At 44.0% G+C, this 25,551-nt stretch overlaps 1 protein-coding gene across 1 annotated transcript in view; it reads left to right on the top strand.

Moving 5' to 3' along the window:
• The window catches only part of BUD23 (BUD23 rRNA methyltransferase and ribosome maturation factor), a 566,502-nt gene that overhangs the window by 110,380 nt on the left and 430,571 nt on the right, over window positions 1-25,551 (top strand). The window contains exon 2 of the mRNA XM_044054140.1: window positions 19,734-19,771. Within this exon, the coding sequence (XP_043910075.1) occupies window positions 19,734-19,771 (38 nt within the window). The remainder of the gene's footprint in view (window positions 1-19,733; window positions 19,772-25,551) is intronic.

Below are 25,551 nucleotides of genomic sequence, written 5' to 3' on the forward strand. Positions count from 1 at the left end.
GGGCACATCAGTCATTATTAGGGCACAGAGACAGTTTGAAAATGGGACTGCTTTCATTTAACAAGCAAGTCCACCTTGGTAGCTTAAAAGACAACCACTCAAATTTTATCCAGCACATTTTTTTCTACCTATGCTGATCTGTTCCAAGACAAACTAGGCAAATTTCCGGTTGTGTACTCCATGAAGTTAGACCCAGAGGTCAGTCCAGTTAACCGGCCAGCATGTAAAGTTCCAGTAGCCATGCAGGACAGAATCCAGAACGTGTTGGATAAAATAGCGCTGCAAGGTGTGATTTGTCCATTAGAAACTCCAACTAAATGGGTATCTTCCATGATGGTAGCATATAAGAAAAGCTTAGATGACATCGGAATATGTATTGATCCATGAGATTTGAACAAAGCGCTAAACTGATCATCCAATGCGCACAGTTGAAGTTGCAACTTTGATGCCAAATGCCACTATTTTTTCTGTCTTGGATGCAAAGAGTTCATTTTGGCAAATTCAGCTTGACAAAAAATCATCATTGCTCACTATGTTCAGCACTCTGGCAGGTACAGATTTTTTAGAATGCCAGTTGGAATAAACTCTGCAAGTGATGTCTTTCAGCATGCAGTGGAGCATTTTTTTTTTCTGGGCATTCTTGGGCTATTATAGTGGATGACACGCAAGCAGGAGGTCATGATGAAGCTAAACATGATGGAAACCTCATAAAAGTTCTAGAAAGGGCACGTCTAGTGAGTCTTAAGCCCAACCCCACAAATGTAAATTTAGGCTACAAGAACTTACTTATGTTGACCATTTATTTGAGTACAGGCCTACGACTAGACCCTTCAAAGCAAACAGCCATTCTTGAGATGCCAGCTCCAGACCATGTTCAAGCCCTGCAACGTTTTCTTGACATGGTCAACTACCTAGGCAAGTTCATTCCAGACTTTAACCAACTTTCAGCTCCACTCAAGAGTTGACATGTAAAGATGTGTCCTGGTCTTTGTTGCAACACCAAAGAGCATTTGATGTCCCGAAACAGAGAATTGCAAGTCCACCAACTCGCAGATACTATGATGTTCACAAATCAGTTGCACTTTCCTGTCATGCTTCGAAATTTGGACTTGGTGCAGGCATTCTACAAGATCAGCCGTTGCCTGTGCATTGAGAACTCTTACCCAAACTGAAATGCAGTATGCCCAGATCAAGAAAGAGCTTTTGGCAATTTTTTGCATGTTTGAAGTTCCATGATTATGTTTATGGTAGACCTATCCAGATTGAAACAGACCTCCAGCCATTAGTCACTATCTTGAGAAAACCAATGCATTCAGAACCAGCCAGACTGCAGTGTATGATGCTGAGATTGAAAAAGTACAATTTTAATCTTGCCTACTAGAAAGGCAAACTTCTTTATCTTGCTGATGCATTATCCAGATCACCCAGAAACACCACAGAATAACATGAGAATGAGAATCTTGATTTTGAAGTCATGGAAGTGAGACATTTTTCTTCCACACGTCATGAGTTGGCCACAAATGCAGTTTACAAAGTTTCAACCACTTTATCAGTCATGGAGACCGCAGTCTAGTTTACGTCAAGAAGTGCAACCTTTATTTTCCATACAGAGATGAGATTTTGGCTGACCAAGGTATCCTTTTGAAAGGTCCAAAAGTAATTGCCCCAAAGTCCTTGCAACCAGAGTACATTGCTGTGGTGCATCGTGGTCACCCAGGAACTGAAGCTACCAAAAGAAGAGCGAGCTAGTATTTTGTCCTTCTGTGTTGCAAGACATCGAGAGAGCACTTTTATCTTGTTCAGTGTGTAATGGTCCAAAACCTCATCAACAGAAGGAACCACTTCAGCTTAACCAGATTACGGAGCTACCTTGGTCATTTGTAGCCACTGATATCTTTTAGTAGAATGGTCAACATTATTTATTTAGTAGGCTGTTACTCCATTTGGTTCGAGATTGACTTGCTTCCTAACCTAACATCCAGTACAATCGTTACTAAGATGAAACATAATTTTGCTTTACATGATAGTCCGCACAAAGTTATTTCTGACAATGGCACGCAGTTTACATGCCAGCAGTTCAAAAGATTTGTTGAAGAACGGGACTTTACTCATGTCACAAGTGGTCCTGAGTACCTGCAGTCAAATGGTTTGGCAGAATGTGCAGTGCAAAGTGCAAAACAGTTACTCGAGAAGTGAAAATGAGACTATGTTGAGGTTTTCCTGAATCTTGAATCTCTCTGAAATGTTCCTCGTGATAAATATCTTGGTTCACCTGCTCAGAGACTTTTGTCGAGACAAACCAGAACCACATTACCAATCAGTAGTCAGCTGGTTCCATGTGTCAAGAACAGTAGATCAGTAAAAGCCAATCTGTTGAAGAAGCACCTATCCTAGAAGTCCTACTACGATAAGACCAGTCACCCGCTCAATCCATTATAAGTTCATGGGTAGGTACTAAGCTATTGGCCCTAGGGCCTATATAAGTCTAGCCAAATGGTACCCTGGCTTTTGCCACCCAAGAAAATTATTTTCCTGTGCCCCTGTCAAGCAGAGCCATATAACTGATCCCTGGGGTGAATTTCCCATCTCCCATCCAGTCTTCAGTTTTTTTCTTGAGTGCTAATGAGGACCTTTATTTGATATAGATAGGTAGTTTGTTCAGAGTATGAGAAGTCTCTGAGACAAGGATCTATCCCTCCAGCATGTTCTGTTTATTGTGGTGACAAGGTTTAGGTCCCTAGAGCATGTAGCTTGAAGGGATTGGGATTTCTTTATGTGGAGCATGTCCAACAGCTCTGGGTTTGACATAGCTTTGTATGTTGGGCAGAGATCGCCTCTGAGAAGGCAATATGCGACAGAGTAAAGCTGGAGTTTTTTGAGACTCTGCGTAGGGCATCTGTTTGAGGCCGGTAATCCTCTTGTGAGGTATTTCTGTGGCCTTTCCAGTTGTTGTAGATGTCTTGTGAGGTACATTCCAAAAGGAGCATTGTACTCTATAATGGGTTTAATGAGTGATGAGTAGAGGAGAACAATGACCTCTTTTCTTGGATGAGAAACCTTTTGTGATGAGGTGTGCCACGTAGAAGGATTTTCTCACTACTGTGGTGATGTGATTGTCAAAGGAGAGACTACTGCCCACCTGTGTCCCAAGGTCTCATCACACTTTTGGTGTTAAGTAGACTACTGCCTGTGTGGTAGTTCATGGGTACAGAGTTTTTACCAGAAGGGATGACAATGCACCTTTTGGCATTGAGCTTGAGGCCATGGCTTTGACCATGCATCTGTCTCAGTGAGGCCCTTTTGTAGGATGTCCACATCGTTAGGAGTTTTGATTATGGCTCCTAGTTTGCAGTCATCTGCAAACTTTGTTAGCCAAAGACCTTCTGTGTTAGCCTGTACTTCAGAGAAGTAGATACAAACAAACAGGAGAGGACCTAGGACTGAACCCTGTGGTACTCCACTTGTCACTGGTCTGAAGTTGGTTTTAGAGTCTGCTACTTTCACAGTGTGAGTTCTGTCAGTGAGCCAGTTGGCAAACCATCTTGTGGCATAGGGATTTATACCTAGTTTAGTGAGTTTGTCTATAATTCCAGTGTGGGGGATGGTGTTGAACGCCTTAGCGAGCTCTAGATAGGCTGTGTGAACCCCCTTACCCTTGTCTACGGTTTTGGTGACCGCTTCAAAGAAGTCCATCAGGTTTAGGAGACATGATCTGCCTTTTACAAACCCGAACTGGGTAGGGTCCAGAGTTTGGAGATTACCAATGTCATTGTTTAGAAGTTCCATGATGATACGCTCCATAGCCTTGCAGACCAGGCTCATCAGGTTAATGGGGCGGTAGTTCCCGGGGTCTGTGGTGGCTCCCCCTTTGTGGAATAGGATAACCGATGCTGTGCACCATTCAGTGGGCACAAAGCTTGAGGTGAGGCTATGATTGAACATGGTACTTAGGTGGGGTGCCAGTTTGTTCTGTAGTTCATGTAGAACGCAGCCTGGGATGTTGTCTAATCCCATGGATGCTGTCTTCTTGGCTTTGGATAGTGTTTTTTTACCTGTGCAGCCGTGATTACAGGTACTTTGCATTCTTCCAGTATAGAGATGGGCCCATTAGGGGATGACAGAGGGGTAAAGTTAGCACTGCACCTATCTGCCAGGATGTTGGCAATATCAGTTGGTTCTGTATGATGTTCTTCGTCTTCCCTTGCTGCAGTCCTGACAATTGGGTATAGTCCGCGTCCCAGTCGGCCCGAATACCAGAGTATAAGGCTGACGTCGGTCATGGCGCCTTAGACTGACGTCAGTACGTCAGGGTACTAATGCGCATGACCGACGTCATTTCCTCAGTCTTTTTTGCCGCATGGTCCGATGCAGAAGCAATTTTGCGAGTGCAGGTTGGCGTTCTGAGATTTTCCGAAACCGGAGTTTCAGACCGAATTCAGAGTTGGCTAAGTAACCCCGTTGGGGAACATTTTGGTTTTTTCTTGCCTCAGTATTTAACCGGATGTCAGAAAAAGTGAATAACTGTATTTCTTGTGGGAAACAGATACCGCATAGGGATTATCATACATTGTGTATACCTTGTTTAGGGCCTGAGCACGACGTTGTTGGTTGCCGCTCTTGTGCTAGATTTAACAAGCGCACTATTAAGAGGAGGCTTGATTGTGCTAGGTTGGTGTTTGGGACGCGTTGCAATTATACTATGCCGTCGGATGCTCCGACGCCTGCTTCATCTAAGAAGCGCAAGGACAAAACAGTGAAGTCTAGGGTGAGGAACCGCAGTCCCGGACGTCGGTCCTTTAGAAGGCTCAGGGGAGCCAGAGGTTTTGCCAGGAGTCTCTATGGAGTCTCAGGCAGATACTTTACTGTTACAGGATGTGCCCTCTCAGGAGGTAGGCCAGGCTGAGGGGGCTTCTCAGGTAGCTGTTCTTCCCTCTCTTCCCAAGGTAGTTAGGGCCTTCCTTTAGAGGAAGGCCAAGTTCAGCTTCTGTAGGGGCTTCTCCTAGCATTTCGGGCTCTGTGCCTAAGAAACATATGCTTAAAATGGCAGAAGATTTGATTACTCTGATTAGAGGTTCTATGCCCCTACCTGATAAGAGGCCTAGGGTGGAACAGGAGTTTGATAGTTTTGAACAGTGTTCACAGGCTTCAGAGTCTTCTGTGGAAGACTTGCAAGAGTTTCCTACTTATTCTGATTCTGATGTGGATGATTCCACTCCTTCAGCTTCTCCTCCTGAGGATTTTTCATTTTCAGAGACTCTTCACTCCATGAGGGAGCACTTTAAATGGGAAGGCCAAGATTACTCTGACTCCAGAAAAAGGCTTAGGGAATTCTTGTTTTGCCCCAGCATAGGCCCTTAGCTATTCCTCCTGTGTTGAATGTGGTGGAGGATGTTTTGCAGAGGCTTCTCTGAACCCTGATTCCTTGCCTCCTGCTCCTGTTAAGCCTGATAGGTATTATAGGGTGCCCAAGCTCATAAGTATTTGTTTAAGAGTCCCAGGGCGGACCCAGAAACTGTTTCTCAGGGGCCTAAAGGTGTTAAAGCTTCTGTGGTTAAAATCCTGTACCCTCTGATAAAGAGGCAAGGGCTTTGGATAGGTGGGGTAAGAAAGTATACTTCTTCCACTCTAGCCATGAGGGCGTTGAATTGTCAGTTTCATATGCTGAAATATCAGAATTATCTCCTTTCACAATTGAAATCTAAGGTGGATGCTTTGGCGGAAGGTATTGAGTGTAAAGAATTGCTGGATTTGGTTCATGTGTCTGAACAAGTGGGTAAGCATTCTTTGCAGTGTGGTTTTGATGCTGTTCAGGCCTCCTCGAGGGTGGCTGCTACTAGTTCTGTTCTTCGCAGACATGCATGGTTGAAGGATCAGAATTTAGCTGAGCATGTTAAGACCAGGATTTTGGATGCTCCTTTACAGTCTGATGTGTTGTTTGGACCGCCTGTGGAAGCAGTTTTAAAGAAAATGGAGGACAAAGCTAAGTCTATGCAGACTGTTAAAGATTTTTGCAGGTGCAGCCTCCAAGTTTAGTAGAAATTGGCCTGCTAAGGGGTGGACATATCCTGCTTATGGTTCCCAGTCTAGGGGTAGGTCTAGACGTGGTAGGGGCAGGGCTCAAGGTTCTTTAGGCCTAGATCAGACAGTTCACCTGCTCAGACTTCTGGTGAGGGCAGGGGTCAGTCCTTCGTAAGCAGAACCAATGACCTGCCTTTTCAGCTGCCAGTGGACTCGCCTGGCAGCTCCTTTGGGAGGAAGATTGTCTCTTTTCAAAGAAAATTGGGATTTAATCACTCAAGACAGATGGGTGCTGGATATCATTCATCACGGGTACAGATTTTATTTCCACACAATGCCCCCTTTCAAAGGCATGCCAGATGTTCCTCCTCCACAAAGAAAAGAGGCTCACAAGCAAGTTTCTCAGTTACTCCAGATAGGGGCTATTCAGCCAGTCCCTGTATCAGAAAGGGGCTTCGGATTTTATTCTCGCCTGTTCCTAGTACCAAAGAAGGGGAACACGTGGAGACCAATTTTGGATTTATCTATCCTCAACACTTATCTGGACATTCCCAAGTTCAAGATGTTGACGTTACAGCAACTGTTACCTCTGCTGGGCAAGGATCACTGGATGGTAACTTTGGATCTCAGGGAAGCTTACCTTCATGTGCCCATACGGCTAAGTTGCAGAAAGTATCTGCGGTTTCGAACTGGAGATTTTCATTATCAGTTCTCTGCATTGCCCTTTGGCTTATCTACTGCGCCCAGAGTATTCACAAAGGTTCTGGCTCCAGTGATAGCTTACTTCAGGCTTCAAGGCATTCAAATTTATCCTTACTTGGACGACTGCCTGATTCTGGCTCAAGAAAAGGAACACCTTCTACAGCATCTGGAATATGTCATAGCAGTGCTAAGATGCCTAGGGTATTCTGTGAACGAAATAAAGTCCAGTCTAGTACCCTCTCAAGACATGTGCTTTCTGGGTGTGAGACTGAATACAGCAGCCCAGATGGCCTTTTTAACCCCGGACAAACAAAAGAGTCTGTCACTTTACTTCCATCAACTATCTCATCAGTCCGTGCTGACTGCAAGGACAGTCCTTCAAGCATTAGGGTTCATGGCATCTTGTATTCTGGTGCTTCCCAATGCCAAACTGCATATGAGGAAGCTGCAATGGTATCTCAAAATGTATGGACACAGCACTGCCAAGATTTGGACACTGTCATTCAAATAATACCTTGCCTTCAAAAGGAATTCTTGTGGTGGGCTCAGGAATGTCACCTAAACAAGGGACTCTCTGTGACCCGGCCAGAGGCAGTCAGATTTTAACGACAGATGCCTCGGACACTGCTTGGGGAGCTCATCTAAATGGAAAGTGGATACAAGACAAGTGGCCTGCCAGACTACAGCATCTACATATCAATATGAAGGAGATGTTAGCAGTCCAGTTTGCATTGATGGCGTTCAAGGACTTACTTCTTCCAGGGCAGGTGTTGATTCTGACAGACAACACAACTGTCATGTGGTACATCAACAAGCAAGGGGGAACACATTCTTATCCTCTATGCAGGCAAGCAATGATTTTATGGGAGACTGCGTTAAGCCTGCAACTGACTCTTCAGGCAAGGTTTCTGCCAGGAGCACAGAACTCCCTAGCAGATGTTTTAAGCAGACAAATCATGGATCCCCACGAGTGGAAACTGGATCTTCATGTATTTCAAAAATTGACAGTGTCATGGGGAACTCCAGACATAGATCTGTTCGCTTCTCCACTAAACCACCAGCTGCCAAAGTATTGCACAAAGGGGTTTCATCACACAGCTTGGAAAGTGGATGCTCTGTCTTTCAGTTGGAAAAACCTTCATGTCTATGCCTTTCCACCTCTACCTCTTCTTCCAAAGGTATTACTAAAGGTCAGACAGGACAGGCCAAGGATGATTTTGATAGCTCCAGATTGGCCTCGGCAACACTGGTACCCACTTCTAAGGAGTCTTGTAAAGAAGCCTCCATGGCCTTTACCTCTGATTCCTCATCTGTTATCTCAGAAGGACGGTCATCTGCTCAATGTCAAGCTTCAATCTCTTCATCTCACAGCTTGGCATATTCTGTGTTGAAGCATGGTAGGTCTCAGCTTCCTCAACAAGTTTTAAATGTGATTATGGAAGCTAGAAGGCCTAGTACTAGGAGAGTGTCGAGAAAAATGGAAGAGATTTTTATTTTGGAGTACAGCAAAGAATTTGGAGATTTCAGAGCCTAATTTGAGTGTGGCTCTTCAATATCTTACTGAATTATTGGACAAAGGTTTGTCCTTCTCTTCCATAAAGATTCATGCTGCAGCAATTTCAGCTCACTATGATTGTGACCCACCTTTGTTTTCGCATCCTTTGTTCAAGCAGTTTCTTAGAGGGGCAAAGAATATAAGACCCCACGTAGAGCTCCTACTCCTGCTTGGGATCTCAATTTTGTGTTGGAAAAACTTACTCTACAACCTTTTGAGCCTGCAGCTACTGCTGAATTGAAATATTTGTCATGGAAGACTGCTTTTCTGTTGGCTATTACTTCTGCAAGAAGGGTGTCTGAGTTGCAGGCCCTTATGGCAGTGGAGCCCTTTTGATTTTCCATAAGGACAGGGTATCATTACGTACTAATCCTTCCTTTATGCCTAAGGTGGTTTCTAGTGTGGCTTTAAACCAAACTATTCATTTGCCTACTTTTTGCAGATCCTCAAAATAAAGGGGAAAAGATTTTGCACACTTTAGATGTACACAGGCAATTGCGTTATTATTTGAGCAGGACTAAAGATTTTAGGCAGTCTCAGCAGTTACTTGTTTCTTTTGCCTTGAGTTCACAGGGCAAGCCTGTGTCAAAACAAACTATTTCTAGGTGGATTGGCTTTTTGCATTGCATTTTGTTATTCCCATCATGGCAAAGAGGTTCCAGCTGGGATTAGGCCTCATTCCACTAGGGCTACTGCCACTTCAACAGCATTTCTAAGGGGGGTGGCAACTAAGGATATTCTGGAAGCAGCTACTTGGAGTTCAGTGCATACTTTCTCTAGGCATTATCGCCTGCCTATATACTCTAAGACTAGAGCTGGTTTTGCCACAGCTGTTTTACAAGGCATGTTGTCAGCTCCTGCTACTTTATAATTTGCCAGCCTCCCTTACCTCTGCTTTGGGATTCTACCCAATTGTCAGGACTGCAGCAAGGGAAGACGAAGAACATAGTACAGTTTTGTACCTACCATAAATGTAGATGTTCGAGGATTCCCTTGCTGCAGTCCAATTTACCCTCCCTCCTTCCCCTCTGTGATTCAGGGTGGTTGTGTAGGTGAGTTTACATGCATATATTTTTTGTATTTATTACTGTATATATTGTACATGTTTTTTGGTGCAGGTTGTTTTTGGGACTTGTCTTTTTGGGTCTTCTGACATCTGGGGCAAGAAAAGACTGAGGAAATGACGTCGGTCATGCGCATTAGTACCCTGACGTACTGACGTCAGTCTAAGGCGCCATGACCGACGTCAGCCTTATACTCTGGTATTCGGGCCGACTGGGACGCGGACTATACCCAATTGTCAGGACTGCAGCAAGGGAATCCTCGAACATCTACATTTATGGTAGGTACAAAACTGTACTTTTAGTGCCATTGTGCTGTAACTCAGAGCAGATCTGAGTGTTGCCATTGAGACTCTTGACATAGCTATAGAATGCTTTGTGGTTGTCTTTAGAATCAGTGGAGATATTGTTTTCGTAACTAGCTTTGGAGGATTTTGAGGGATCTCAGCTTCTTACTGAGGCTGACAACGGAGTTCCTCCAATCAAGGGATTTTACTCTTTTTTGCAACAGTTTCTTTCTTCTGTTGTAGAGTTTGTTTATAGCAGGGGGCCACCAGATTGGCTTCCTTTTTTTGGAGGATAGCATTTTTTTGGAGGATAGCATCTTGGTTCTGTTAGGGATTGCATGATCCATGCACTTGTGTAAGTGCTTATAAAATGCAATTGTATAGGATTCTGCAGTCGTATCTCCATTGTCCATCAGCATGATGGAATAATAAGCATAATGAATGAATATTGTCCCTACCCCTTTTTTGCATTTCAGACAAGCTAGTATAGGAGGACTTTCTTTCTTTTATCTTCCTGAAACTGAATCTTGTGCTTCTATAGGCATGTATGCAGTTTCTCACCTCCAGGGAAACTTAAGCACACTGGCATGACACTCAGGTTAGTAAATAGCTCATGCAGACAGTAGATTTGCTCCAACCTCCATGTGGATTTATATTCAAACTGGTAATTCTTTAGATGAGCTCTGTAGTACAGGACAACCAGATTACTCCAACAGCTCATCAGAGCTACAAATTCATGTATCCCATTAAAAAAAAAAAGTTAATGAAATACATTTTATAAACAACACCTAAAAATGTACCCAACATCAAAAATATGTAAGAAATCTTTGATGCCCTTCTAAGAGAGGGGGAGAAAGAAAGTCAAATCACTACAAGCCAAGGAGCAGAAAGTGATACTACTGGACTGAATACGTAAAATAAATTTTAACACTTTTTTACATACCCACAATCTTTGAGCCTACAAGAAATAATTCTGCAGATTTTAATTTCCTGTCTGAAACGGATGCAAGACCCATTGCCTTCATTTATTTTCACACATCCTCATAAATGGTACATGAGCCCTCCACTAACTTTTAAAGCAATTACTAGATTCTAATCTCCCAAATGTATAATACCACCCCCACAAATGGCTATAATTTCCCTCATCATTCTATGAAACTGTGTTGATTGTCCTTAGTGATTGCCCCTAGTGTTAAAAATAGTCCAGAATTCATGCAGCACATCACATTCTTTAAAACTTTCATGCAACAGCCATTAGCATCTATTAAAAAATATCCACTCCCTTTATGAAACACGTACTCTTTCCCTCCCCACCAAAGAAATTTGTGCGACACTCCCCACAACCGACATCCATAGACTAAAACAGCATCATGTACATAATCTAAATATGCTTGTTGCAATGCACTTATCCAAGCTGTTAATCCTTTAATGAAATAAAAAAGTGGCAGGATTTGTTAACCAGTTAACATTTCACATTGTAAAACTCATCTCATTACACCTCCCTAACCAAGTTTCTTCTCCATCTTATTCTTCACAGTTCCACCACTATAAAGTGGATTCTCCAGGTATTAGTCTTACTATTAGATTTCTTTTTCTTTCATTGGCATATTCCATTACTCAGTCTTGTACTGCTGAGGTCCAGACAAATTAAAGAAAATAACTGCAAAACATTAAAATGTGGATGTAAAACCTGCACAGATTCAACCAACTTAGATCAAGTGTGAAAATATCTACACCAAACTCAATTTTGCCTTATCTTTATCAACTGGAAAAAAAAAGTTAGAGGCCTCAGGTGTCCTCCAGTTAATTTGGATGAAGCCACATTAAAAAAGTAAATATCTGAAGCAATTTTATTAAATCAATAATGTCCAAGGAGTCTGTGGTGGCAGACTGCTTCGGAAAGGGTGGGGGACAGGAAGCCTGAATTTAAGGATTTTTGCCATCTCCACCAAGTGATCTCTGTCTTGACAAACCACAACACTGGAATTTGAGGAGACAAAGAATGTTGGCACTGAGACCAAAGAGACTTCACATGAGAAAGATACAATGGTATCTGAAATCTTACTAGAAGTATAAGAATCATAGATGCCATGAAATACAAAATCTTGAGGTATTCCCTTCCAGTGACCGAAATCTGAGTGGAAAACCTTCTAAACGGATCTAAATGAAGATCTTTTTTTTTTTTTTCCTGGGGAAGAAAAACTCTTTGAACTGTGGTGATTGATACCCCAAAAACACAACCCTGTGTGAAGGAGTCAAGACTTTTGAATGTTCTCTTGGAACCCCACCTTGTGTAAGAGATCTCTTATCCAAGTCAGACTCCTGATGCTTATTTTTGCAGAGTCTTTTTCAAAGTAAGTTCTCCAAATATGGAAAAATGTAGATTACCCTGTAGCCTACAGTACTGCGGTGGTGGTGCTGCGGTAGCATTGTCGCCTCACAGTTGGACGTTGCCCGTTCGATTCTCAGAGCGTCTTCTGTGTGTCGACATGCGTGAAAGGGCGTTCCTTCGTTAAAGGTTGTGCGTTAGGCCCGGCAAGCCAGCACATAAAAATCTACTGCCAATCATTAGCAGACCGGAGTTCCACTGTGGCGACCCCTAACCGGGAAAAGCCGAAAGACACAAAAAAAACCTGTAGCCTACAGTGAGCTATAACTGGAGATAGACACTTTGTCAACACTCATAGTGAAGTGGATAGTCCAAAGGGTAAGGCAGAGGACTGATAATGTGATCAAGACAACAAAAACCTTCAGAAAATAACCAGTCTGGATGAATAGGGACATAAGCATCTTTTAAATTTTAGTATTACCAGGAAACACAAATCAGGAAGAAGAGGTAATAGGTTGTGAAATAACATTTTGAATTTGGAAACTATCACAAACAGGCTTAGGAAAGAAAGACAGAACTGGTCTCCAAGCATTGAATTTCTTTGGCAACAAAAACATCCTTGAATAAAAATCTTCCCCTGCTGGGGAAGGAGAAACTGGCTGTATCACACTATGGGGCAGCATGTCATGAGGGTGGTCAAGTGACTGATTATAAATGGGAGTGGGAGGAAATTCCTCCTTTCCAGGGGGTAACCTTAAAATTGATGAATAATCTTCAGAACCCATTTGTGTGAAACTATTTATTAAAAAAAATAAAAAGATTTGTACTTTCTGGAAGGGAAATAGTGCTACCAGGGTGGGAGGGGGAATAAGGTTCCATAAATATAGTAATTCTGACTTGTTGGATTGTCCTTGGTTTTGGGAGGTTCCAGAACTCTTTGCAGTCACCTTACCAGTTTTTCTTAAATGTATGAACAACAAACCTTTTGACCACTATATATTAACTATCATTAGGAAGTCCTACTTTCTAGCACAAGTAATAACTAAGGGCATATCCTGCACATCAAGTAATTTATACTACTTTTCTATGTTTCACTTGTATGACTCTTAACAGAATGTAATGCCCACTTGGTATGTATCTATTCAGGTATATTGCCCAACTAGAAACAACGCTGCAGTACCTAACCAAGAAAATCTGAGGTATGCGCTTCCCAAGTTACACAGGACATCTAAATGCCATACAAATCTATGCCATCTTGTACAGACTTCCATGGGGTAACCTGTGCTGATCTTACAAGGCTGCAAGTAACTCTACAGTAAATGGACATTTACAGCTTCATAAAAACAGGTACCATCATGTATAATTCCAGGGATCCAAATTTATACTTTATTATTAAAAGAAGTGGTTGTCAGGATGACGTACATCTCACAAAGGATCCCCTACCTTTGGAATAAGTTTCCTCTCCATATCAAACAAAATAGTTGTATTACAGTCTTTAAATCCAGTCTGAGTGAATGGGAATGCATACATTCGTGCCTGGTCTTGCTCCTTAGACTGCTATGTATAGTGAGAGCAATAAGCGGGAATAGTAGTGGCCATGTTCCTAATGGTCTACGTGACTGATAGCAAAGCAGATACAACTGCACTTATAAATCAATGAATGTGTTATGAGAGGGAGAAGTGGTAAGGATGCAGACGTCCAAAGGTTATGATCGGATCAGTGTTGTGGAGAATATTGGTCCAGAGTCGAGATCATACATTGTAGAATCAGAAGGGCCAATTTTAGGCGGAATCGGAAGAATTTATGACCGGTGTCTGAGCCTGCACTACAGCAGATAGTCTGCGAGAAAGACTCTGCATCTCAGAGTAAGTTGTCTGGTGTTCCAATTCCTAAGAAAGTTCCAGAGGGCATTCCTGTTCCTATGATGACTCTAGAAGTTCCTGATAAGAGTTGTGCACCGTAGACTGTCTCAGTTGCTAAATTTGGTCCTGACTGTTGTTACAACATATAGTTGAATCTCTGAACCTGTAGCAGATATGAAGTAACTTGGACATTGTTTTGTTTCGTGTATATAGTAATACATTCCTGACTCTAACATTTTTTTTGCATAGAGGGCAATCTTTAAGAGGGATGATGTAGTTGTGTGTGTGTGTGTGTGTGTGTGTGTGTGTGTGTGTGTGTGTGTGTGTGTGTGTATATACACCTTTTAGGAAGCTTTCCAAGAGCTTGCACAAGTGTATAAATACTGAACATGTGCGAGCCTTACTGCTATGCTATTTTGTAGTTGGCTTTTGAGATGTAAGCATGTATGTTTGTAAGCTCTGTTTAACTAGTTCGTATTTAATGATGCTGCTGTACATCCTTATGTATTAAAGAATTAGAACGAAACCCCAAGCCTTTTATCTATTAGAGACGAACGAGCAACAACCATTATGTCAAACCCTCCCTGCTAATGTAATCAGTGCACTGTAAGTAGACAGGGTTAAGGTTAGTTTCCATTACTACAGTGAAGCAGTAGCACCCTACTCCAACTTAGTAATTTGCACTAACCCTGACCATGCACCTTACCTTAGAAAAAAAACTTCCATAGTACTACCAGTGTTCAGAATTGTCTGTATAATGTGGTGGTTATTGTTTGTAGATCTCAAAGGGAATTTGATGTCCAATTGTTAACTTACTAGAGGTCTTTTGTTCTATTTTTCTGTAAATGCTAAGTGCTCCTATTGAAATATTTTTCTTTTATTTTGTAACCTGTAATTTGCAATGTCTTGGAGCTTTTCTCCCCGTGCCTCCACTGAAAATGGACTCTTTATGGCCCAGTGCACTTCCAGTCATCAAACTTAAATAAATAAAATGTTTTTAGTTAGTCTGATTTGTATTGCCATTTTTGAACCTTCATGATGTAATTGAATTAATCAGACTTTAGTGATGCAATCTATTTGTATGTGTATAATGTGTGCTGCATGTAATGAATCTGTGTAATTTGTGCTCAGTGTGCCGTGTATGTGTGTATATGTATGTGTACAATATATAGCATGTGTGTTTAAAAATATGTATGTGTGTGTTTTATTTTATCACCCCCTTTTCCTATTTGTACATGAGGTGGGGGTGTCACTTCAACTCTTAATGCTACATCCCGTTTTCATCAGTCATGCCTGACTGCCCCAGGTTTTCTGTCCTGCAGTTCAGTCATCTCTTGGGTAGATATCCGCATCTTCTGTTGCTTTCTTCCTGTCTTTCCCAATTCTTCTTTTTCAAATCATCTTTTGTGCTCTTGCACAACTGATAAAACCCCTGTAAGCTGTTCTTAACTTTCTGTGAAGTTGGGGTACTTTGGCTTCTGCTCTAATGTCCTCATTTCTTCCAGCTGTCTCGTGTGTGCCCCATGCTACCCAATTCCGACACCTCATCTGCATCACATTAAACAGCTTAGCTGTTTGGCCTTCACTGTTCAGTTTTTAGCTGTACAGAAGCACAGGATGCACCACTTTTTTTGTATAGCTTGGCTTTTAACATTTTTTTAACTTCTTTGGCATTCTTCTGTCACGTACTACACCTGTTACTTTGTGCCATTTAGGATCATAAGAGTTTACTAGGCTATTGACCTCAGAGGTCATTTCAAGTCTAGCCGGTTTCATTCCAGTTTAATACCATAGAAACTCTCGTCAGTACCCAGGATTGTATTTGGTAATGACTGCCTATGTCCAGGGGGGTTGTGGGTGTTGTCCCCAGTATGAATTTGTCTGATTCTAGCTTTGACTTCTTAATTCTGACTTCCCTTCTCCTCAACCACTCCTCCAGGTACTTGAAGCTGTTAACTTACTCCTCCGTTTTTCCTTCTGTCTCTGATTTTCAGTTTCTTCTGATTTCCCCCATTTGCTGCCTTGACCACTGTCTTGTCTGTACTCTGTTTTATCTTGTATGCCTTCAGTTTTGCATTCCACGTCCTTATTTGCTGAAGTTCTTGTTTTATTCTTATTGTAATGTATGTGTGCCCCATGTTCTGCTATTCAGAAGATACTGTGCACCACAGTTGATGGCGATAGTCTGCATGACTCCTCCCCTGGTAGGTAACACCTCGAGTCTGTACTGCTGCCCACAGCGCTGTTGACATAGCTCTCAGGTTCATCTGGGAGAGCTGCTCATTGGCTCAGTAACTTCCAACCTTAAGTTGGAAACACCCAGCATGTTCTCCACACAGATAAGGAGAGAACGTGCATATTCTACACACATTGGAGGTTTGGCTCTAACTCTGAACCTTGTGTCTGAGACGAAGGCCTTAACCATTATACCACTGTCAAATTGCGTGTGTATAATATATTATAATACACACACACACAACGTGCATATTCTACACAGTCATTGGAGGTTTGGATCTAACTCTGAACCTTGTGTCTGAGGCGAAGGCCTTAACCATTATACCACTGTGTCAAATTGCGTGTGTATAATATATTATAATACACACACACACACACACTTGTTCTCTCACATTACTAATGTCTCTCACATTACTAATGTGTTAACCCTAACCCCGTTCCTACACCTTACCTGAGGAAAACCCTTCCTATAATACTACCACTGCTCCAACAAATTGTCTGAATTTAGTAGTAGGGTTAACACTTGACAAGAAGAAAGTGTTTTCATTTTTTGATCTGTTTTTCAGCAGTTTGAATATTTAATGTACTGGGTTTGTTCTTTTGTGGTTCGTGTGTGTGTGTATACATGTATAGTGCATCTTGTTTTTATTGTGGAACATTAAAGGCAGCAGAGACACCAGTCTTGGAAAACAGTGATGTACAAAACATCTTAAAATAATACGGGCTGTTAAGCAAACGCCTTGGGGTTAACAACAGGTTCACAGCCAGTATCTTCCAAACAACTTTGTGTTGCTGAGTTAGTCTCTTTCAGTAAGTGTCTCTCTCTCAATTTGATTTCTCTTAAATTCCTTGTTGTGCCATCTTCCAGTTCACTCTACTGTCTTATCTTCCAGAATTTCTGCTCTGGTCATCAAATCCCCTTTCATGTAGAGTAAGGAAACACTGCGTGGACTTTCCCTCAGGTCTCCATTTGTACTTTTTGTCATTAAAGAAAACCAGTTATACAACGACCCCCCATTAAATATTCAAAAACGTTCACACTGATTGGTCAGCGTGCACGTTGTAAATCAGAGTTATAGTAATGGAAAAAGGTCCGGTCACCCGGACTTTTTCCGTTACTATAACTCTTTTTTTTTTTTTACAGCAACGGAGAACGCAAGATCTGTGTTGCTTCACGCTGTCTCGCTATGTTAAATGAGTTTAACATAGCGAGACAGCTTTAAAAAAAGCAATGGAGAATCTCTGTTGCTTTTTTAAAAGCTGTCTCGCTATGTTAAACTCATTTAACATAGCGAAACTTTTAAAAAGCAACGGAGATCTTGCTTTCTCCGTTGCTTTTTTCAAAACTGTCTCGCTATGTTAAATGGGTTTAACATAGTGAGATGGCTTCAAAAAAGCAACGGATATTCTCCGTTGCTTTTTTTAAAGCTGTCTCGCTATGTTAAACCCATTTAACATAGCGCAACAGTTTTTAAAAAGCAACGGAGATCTTACTTTCTCCATTGCTTTTTTCAAAACTGTCTTGCTATGTTAAATGGGTTTAACATAGCAAGACTGCTTTAAAAAAGCAATGGATATTCTCTGTTGCTTTTTTTAAAGCTGTCTCGCTATGTTAAACTCATTTAACATAGCGAAACAGTTTTTAAAAAGCAACAGAGATCTTGCTTTCTCCGTTGCTTTTGCCCACAGCTCTGATGTACTGCGTAGGCATGCGCAGTACATCAGAACTGCCGCAGAATACCAGACAGCTGCGGAAGGGCAGCAAGGAGGCATTATACAATGCCATTATTTAAGAAAAGTAATTATTTTTTTCTTAAATAATGTCATTGTATAATAGCAATAGCCCACTTCTGGGTGTGGGTAATGCTGGGTTTACCTACAGTTGGCTTTGTTTGGCCACTTGGGCTTCGCCCTCATGACCAAACCACACCAACCGTGGGTAAATCCAGCATTACCCGCACCCAGGCGTGGGTTATTGCTATACTGTAATACAACAGGTTGTTTCTCTGCTGTTAATGAAACATGCTCAGTCTTAGTGCACTCGTATATTCAGTTGCCTTCTCCTTATGGCTCTAAACCTTCCACTATACTTTAATCTAATTGGCTACTTTCCTTATACTTTTTTTCCTTATCTCTGTCAGTTTCCCCCTTTCAGCCTATTGTGACTTTTCACCCTACCTTTCTGTCTGTTTTATATCATCTGCCTTAGTATCAATCTTGTACTATATGTAATCCCTTTTGTGAGCTCCATCTCAGAAATACCACTCACAAAGTAATATCCTTGTGTAATCAGTCCTGGCAAATAATTCATTTCATCTGTTTCACATATTTCTTGAAAATAAACTATCCTTAAATAATTATTTAGTTTTGCTGACGTGAATCTGTTTTTTGCTAAACAGAAAGGTGCAGAAAAAATGTGAATAATTATGTTAGAGAAGACTTCTTTGTTACATGCATTCTTTTTGTATGCTTTGTTTGCATAGATTAAAATAGTTATGATTTGGTTGAAAACATTTATGGCTTTCCCCTGGGCCCTTGTGGAAGATGGCCTCAGCCCAGTTAGACAGTACTGTAGATAAATACAGGTAAATAAAACTTGGGCACATTAAGATCATTTGTGGATTTAGTAAAAGAGCATTACACCATTTTCACTTTTAAAACAGTGGAAGGTTTGTGTAAGTCATGGTTAAGTAAGAAACCATTGTTAGCAGATTTGGTGAATAGTGAGTGAGTACAAATATTAGTAATGTTACTTTATTATTAATAGTAATTCAAGCCATGACGTGTTGTGTCCTCTGCCATGTAAGAGTAAGTTTAAAAAAAAAAAAAATAAAAAAAAAGGCACGTGAGAAATTTTACTTAAGAAAGTTGGAGAAGACTGTGAATAGGGTCCAAGAGTGGTAACACTATAGGACTAATATTTGTACCATCACTTACAGTACATTAATTTAAGCAAGGAAGTACTTTATATGTTACTTGATCTGACTGTCATCTTCTGCCCAGAAATGATGCAAGTGGAAGAACACATTGAAGGAAATTTGCATAAGAAGAATATACCAGCTCAAGACTGTGGTCCAAAGAAGCAGTATAAGGTTTGCATGTGAAATGTTGTCTAAAGTGGAGTATAGAAAGGTGAGAGCTGACGATATTCAAGAAAGAAATGTAAGGGGGGCAGAATGCACGATTAGCCTTAGATGGAGTTGCATTGTTTTTGCTTGTGAAGTTAAGCTATGATGGTAAAACCAAAGTCTCCTGTTGTAATAGATTGCAGACTGAATGTTCATTGACTGCTGTGCTTTAAAGTCCTCAGAGGGTTGATAATCCGAGTTAACAGCCTGCTTCTTGAATCTGAGTACAAGATTTGATACCTTCAGCTCCATTTGCTTGCGAGCAAGTCACTTAACCAGACTCCTCTAAAAAGGGACATTTGTGTCTAGTGGACTGAGTTTACGTGGTTGACAATATGAAGATGTAATTGACCTGTGACTGCAGTCTGGTTTTGTTTCTTTGCATGGACAACTATTTCTTTCTCTAGTCTTTAAGACTGCTATTTTAGAGGAGTATCATAATGTAGGGACTGTGAGGGTTAAGAATGATTGTATTGTCGTACTGAAAAATTCTCTGTTCAGGGCATGTCAGAATGTTGCCTTGTTGCCAACTGATGTTTCTGCTTTTTTAAACAGTTTTATAATGAAGAAGAGGCACGGAAATACACTCAAAAGTAAGTACATTAGTCATAATCGTATAAAGATTGATTCTGTAGTGCATAAAATATTTTTTAAGACTGGCTGTGTAGATTAACTGATGAGTTTGCAAAGCTCATTGGCCTGAAAGATCCTGTCACCAAGATTTGCTATTTTGTTCCTCAGAAATGCAAAATGTTGATGTGTTGAGAGTTTTTCAGATTACTTTTTGCATGTGCCTTCAATTCCCAAAATATGAATTTCTCTTGGCAGTTTGTTTTGAATTTTAGAATTAATAAAGGAAGGTTTTGAACAGCAGATCTGGAGTAGGGACTTCATTTGTCAGCAACCTGTGGGTCTTGGATCCGATATCGGATCCGAGCCGGAAACTATTTATACAGCAATGGATCCGAGCTCCTCCCCTCACCAATAATCCCCTGCCAACTCCAATTGACCTCGGATCTAGTTTGCTGCTCTTGGAAGAGACAGCTGGATTTCAGAGCTCCTGGCGACTTTCAGGTAAGTCTTAAGAAAAACTTGTTAAAGTAGAAATTCTTTCTTTTCTTAAATAGTGTGTGTGTTTAGGATCCCCTTTTGTTAATTTTATTCTTTTTTTAGTGTATTTCCTCCCCTCGCTGGTCGTAGTGTTTGTGTGTTGCTTGTGTTTTTGGGGCCTGGTGTGTTTGTGTAGTTTTCTTTTATTGAAAAATGTTGGAGGCCCCAAAGCCCATTTCTTCTAAGTGCACAGAGTGTGGCCATAAGCTTTCACCGGCAGATGGCCACACTCTGTGTTCGGTTCCTTGGGGTTGAACACCTGTCCTCAGGATGCACGATTTGTGCAGGGTTCAACCCCAGGGCACTGAAAGAGCGGAGGTCAAAGTTGGTCCTGGCGGGACTTTTGCCCCCGGAGTCGACTTCGGCCTCCGCTACTCCCGTGGCACCTCCCCAGCCTATGGTGGTGGCCACTCCTGCCCCCTTCCTCCGGCTGGGATTCAAACCCCACTAAAGCGCCGGAGGATAGGGAGGCTAGGAGGGAGAAACGAAGGGAGAAGCACCACAAGCGGCGGGCCGAGGCCTCCGCTTCGCCCCCCCCCCCCCCCCAGTTAAGCGGGCTTCTCCCTCCACAGCTTCCAGGTCTCCTCCTACTCTGCTCCGATCACCTTGCTTCTCCCCGGGACCGGAGGAGGAGGAAACCCGATCTCCGAGGTCATAGAGGTGGCACTCCAGGCCTGCCTCGGTGGCCTCGTCAAGATCCACCTACAGCCTGTCTGATGCAGACTTGAACCGGATGATGAGAAGGTTCATCCAGGCCCAGCTGCAGATGGGAGTGCTCCTGCCTCCCCCCTCCCCTTCGGGGGGGAGCTCGACACCCTTTTTTGCTCCGATAGCTCCTTCTCCGACCCGCTTCCCGGGTTCGGAGCGCTTGGAGCCGGGCAGCGTTGGAGCCGGGGGTGGGTCAGCACCGACAGTACTGGGTACTTCGGATCCGACCCTGCCCTCGAGTCTGTCAGTTCCATCGTCTGATCCGACCTCTCGGAGCCGTGGCCCGAGCTTCGGATCCGAGGGATTCAGTGTGCCTTTGGCTCCGTCCAGGTCAGAGCACACTGGTCCCTCGGATCCGACTGTCTAGGCGCCGGTTCCGATCCCTTCATCGGATCTGAGTGGGAGTCTGCTCTCGGAGCCCAGGGAGAGCAGCTCCCCCTCGGCCTTCGATGTAGTGGAGAGGGCTCTGTCGAGAGCATCCAGACCCCCCGTCCCTTGTCTCTGCTCTGCCCTGCACTCCCTCTCTGCTGGGTCAGGCTTCCATTACCCGGCCACAGGGACAGCCTGCTTCGATGTCCCAGGCTGTTCCTTTGGAACAGGACATTGCTGGCGAGACCTCCTAGGACAGCCCCCCGAGGAAGTACCTCGCAAGCATAAGTGTAAGAGGAGGCACGTGGACTCCCCCCGAGTCCTTAACAGAGGACACAGACTTGGATGAAGGTGAAGGCTCCCCAAGATCACCCCCTGAGGATGTCTCCTTTGGAGACGTCATGGAAATGTTTAGGCTCATGGGGCGTGGTCTGCCCCCAAGGCTTCCTCAGAGTCCGTGTTCCTGGAGACATTCGAAGCAGGCCCGTCTACCTCTTGGGTGTCCCTTCCGGCCGACCTCCTGGTGGACCTTGTGACCACCAGGGCGTGGAAGGAGCCGGACACTGTGGAGCCTATTCCCAAGTGCCCGGATAGGATTTTGAGCCCCCCCCCCCCCCGCAGACCGGCCCCACTGGAGCAAGGGTCCCCCTGTAGATGCCATGTTGATGGCGGCAGCCACTAAGAGGGAACTAGCTCAGGAGAGCCCCTTTGTCCATTCTCCGAGCAAGGAGTCTCGCTTGATGGATCGCCTTGGGAAGCGGGTATTCAGTTCAGTGACCTTCTCGGTAAGGTCTCTGAACTACATGGCACATTTCATCAGGATGCAGCGCGATCTTATTAAAGAATACGCTGCCCCCCCCCCCCTGGTGTCCATGTCGGCGGAGGACAAGCAATTGTACTCCACTCGTATGGCCACTCTGAGATCTGTTTCTAATACCTCTATGCGGCTATTGTCTCATGCAACTGAGGGAGCCGCTAGAGCTAGCGGAGCGGGCCTAGTTATGAGACGCCAGGCCTGGTTCCGACGTTGTGACTTCGCGGAGCCCTTTTAAGGCGTCCTTTGCGAATGCCCCCTTTGATGGTTCTGCTTTGTTTGGCAAGACCGTTCACGAGACACTTGTCCATAGCGAGAAGGACTGGAAGACGTCTGCCGTTGGAGTCTGCTTCTCTTCTCCCCATAGGTCCTTTTCCAAGAACCAAAAGGGACAGAAGATGATGTGGTTCCGGAAATCGCAACATTCCCAACCTGCTCCGGACAACCAGTCCTTCCGGTGCAGAGGAGGACAAGGAGGATGCCGCCCTATAGGCAGAGGGGCACCGAGAAATTTTGGGTCCAGAGAATCCTTCTCTGATCAGCCCATGCAACAGCCCTGAACGTTTTCCCGACTGCTCCACTCTGGAGGCAGTCGGGGGGCGCTTCTCGAGGCATCTGGCGGCATGGGAGTCCATTATGTCAGACTGCTGGGTGCTTTGGATTATATCCAGAGGTTACAAAATCCTTATGCTTCATGTTCCCAGACTCAAGAACCTCCCCGATGTACCCCCCGATCAGAGGGAGGCTGCAGCCGCGGAAATCCAGCAGCTGCTAGAAAAAAGGGCCATCCAACCTGTCCGCCCAGACCAGCTCGGATTAGGGTTTTACTCCAGGTTCGTTCTTGTGCCAAAAAAAGACGTGGGACCTGAGACCAATTCTAGACCTCTCCCTCTTGAACCTGTCAGTAACCAAGGAGAAATTCCGAATGGTCACTCTTCAGTCCATTCTCCCCTGTTGCGGGAGAACGACTGGATGTGCTCAATAGACCTCAATGATGCGTACTACCACATCTTAATGGACAGACGATCCAGGAGGTTTCTCCGCTTCCGGCTGGGAGCCAGCCACCATCAGTTCAGGGTCCTTCCCTTTGGCCTCACCACAGCCCCCAGGGTGTTCACCAAAGTTTTAGCAGTGATAGCGGACCACTTGAGACTTCAGGGAATGCAGGTCTTCCCATACCTGGACGACTGGCTCCTGACCGCCCCAGCAAGGCATCTACTCTGCTCAGCCAGAGATATTTTTCTTCGCTTAGCCCCCCAGTTAGGCATCACTATCAATATGGACAAGTCCTCCCTTGCTCCGACACAAGTGATAGACTTCATAGGGGCCAGGTTAGATACGAGAAGTCTACGAGCCTACCTCACTTCTGAACGACTACAGAACCTCAATTTACATGTGCGGGCCATCCTTCATTCAGAAGCTCCACCCACGGAATTGGTCCTGAGGGCACTGGGCTCTATGGCAGTGGCAATTACACTCCTTCCGTGCACTCGCCTAAACATGAGGGTACTACAGTGGACCCTTCAAGTACAATGGTCCTTCCAGCTTTTTCCTCTCAATCACACTGTCTCTGTCAGCAAGGCTTGCAGGAGGACCCTGTTATGGTGGCTGCATTCCTCAGACCTCCATACAGGTCGCCCCTTCTGCGCTCCACCTCCCCTCGTCACGGTGACCACGGACGCTTCTTGCCTCGGGGGGGGGGGGGGCATTGCTCAGGCAGAACAGTCCAAGGCACATGGAACGACTCTGAGACCTCCCTGCATATCAATGTTCTGGAGATGAGGGCAGTGCTGTTGGCATTGCAAGCACTTCACAACCTTCTTCCTGTCGGAATTATTGCGATACAGACTGACATGTCAGTTGTCTGGTATATCAACAAACAGGGGGGAACCAGGTCTTATCCTCTCGCAACGCACATTCCGGGACGGTCCAACATTCTGGCAGACAAACTCAGCCGCATTATTCTTTCCCCTTACGAGTGGTCTCTCAACTCCCGAATTGCAAAGCGGATTTTTGCAAAATGGGGGCAACCCTGCTGTGATCTTTTTGCCTCTCCCTCAAATACGAAATGCAACAACTTCTTCGTCCTGATTCCCCCACCAGGGGAAGCCCCAAGAGACGCTCTAGTGCATGCTTGGCTGCCCGGTCTACTTTATGCCTATCCTCCTCTACTCCTGATGCTAAAGATGTTACAGAAAGCCTCTCGGTTGGGGAGCAAGATGATCCTCATTGCCCCATTCTGGCCTCAACAAACTTGGTTGCCTTACCTGTGGTCTCACTTGGTGAATCCTCCCTGGATTCTGGATCCCAGCCCGGATCTGATCTCCCACCCATCAGGCTTACCGACCCCGAATCTGGACAACCTGAAGCTGACAGCTTGGCTGCTCCAGTTCCACTCTTAATTAGGACTCCCGGTATCTCCTCACCAGTCAAAGCCATCTTGGTGGCAGCGCATAAGCCTTCCACCAGGAAGATTTACTGCAGTAAATGGAAGCGCTTCTCCGTCTGGGCGGAACATCATAATTTGGACCCCTTCACTGCTCCGCTAACGTCCATTTTGGACTTCTTAACCGGGCTTTTTCAGCAAGGGGCTAGCTGTTCGACAGTCAAGGTACAGTTGGCAGCCATCTCCCATTACCACGTAGGACAACGAGACAGGTCCTTTGATGTCAGCTAAACTATGTAAAACCTTCCTTAAAGGGTACTTTTCTGCTCAGGCCCCCTATCAAAGAAGCCATACCCCCTTGGGACCTATCGCTAGTTCTTCAGGCCTTGACTGCTTCCCCCTTTGAACCAGCTGCCTCTGCTGATCTTAAATACCTGTCTTGGAAAACAGCATTCCTGGTAGCAATCACCTCTGAGAAAAGAGTTTCGGAACTTCAAGCTGTTTCTGTAAAACCCCCTTACTTGGTTTTTCATCAGGATAGTGTGTACCCCGGGACCAATCCATCCTTTCTACCTAAGGTGGCCTCGGAAACCAATATCAATCAGTCCATCAGTCCTTCCTGTTTTCTTCCCTAATTATCATAATAAAGGAGAATACAAGCTGCACTCGTTAGATGTGCACAGGCAGCTGCGTTTCTATGTTCATAGGGCTGCTGGTCAGACAATCTGATCAGCTGTTCATTTCCTTTGCCAAATTCAATTTAGGTAAAGCCGTTTCGAAAGGTCACCTTATCACACTGGATTTCCCAATGTATCCTTCTAGCTTATGAGGCTTCTGGGAGGCCCGCACCTCAAAGGGTCCGTGCACATTCCACTCGCTCCATATATACTTCTACTGCATTCAGATCTAGAGTCCCCTTAGATGATATTTGCTTGGCAGCCACTTGGGCCTCATCTCATACGTTTATTAACCACTACAAACTGGAC

Source organism: Protopterus annectens, chromosome 13.part0, assembly GCF_019279795.1.
Source record: "Protopterus annectens isolate FY-2018-M chromosome 13.part0, PAN1.0, whole genome shotgun sequence".
In the NCBI taxonomy this organism is placed as follows: Eukaryota; Metazoa; Chordata; order Ceratodontiformes; family Protopteridae; genus Protopterus; species Protopterus annectens.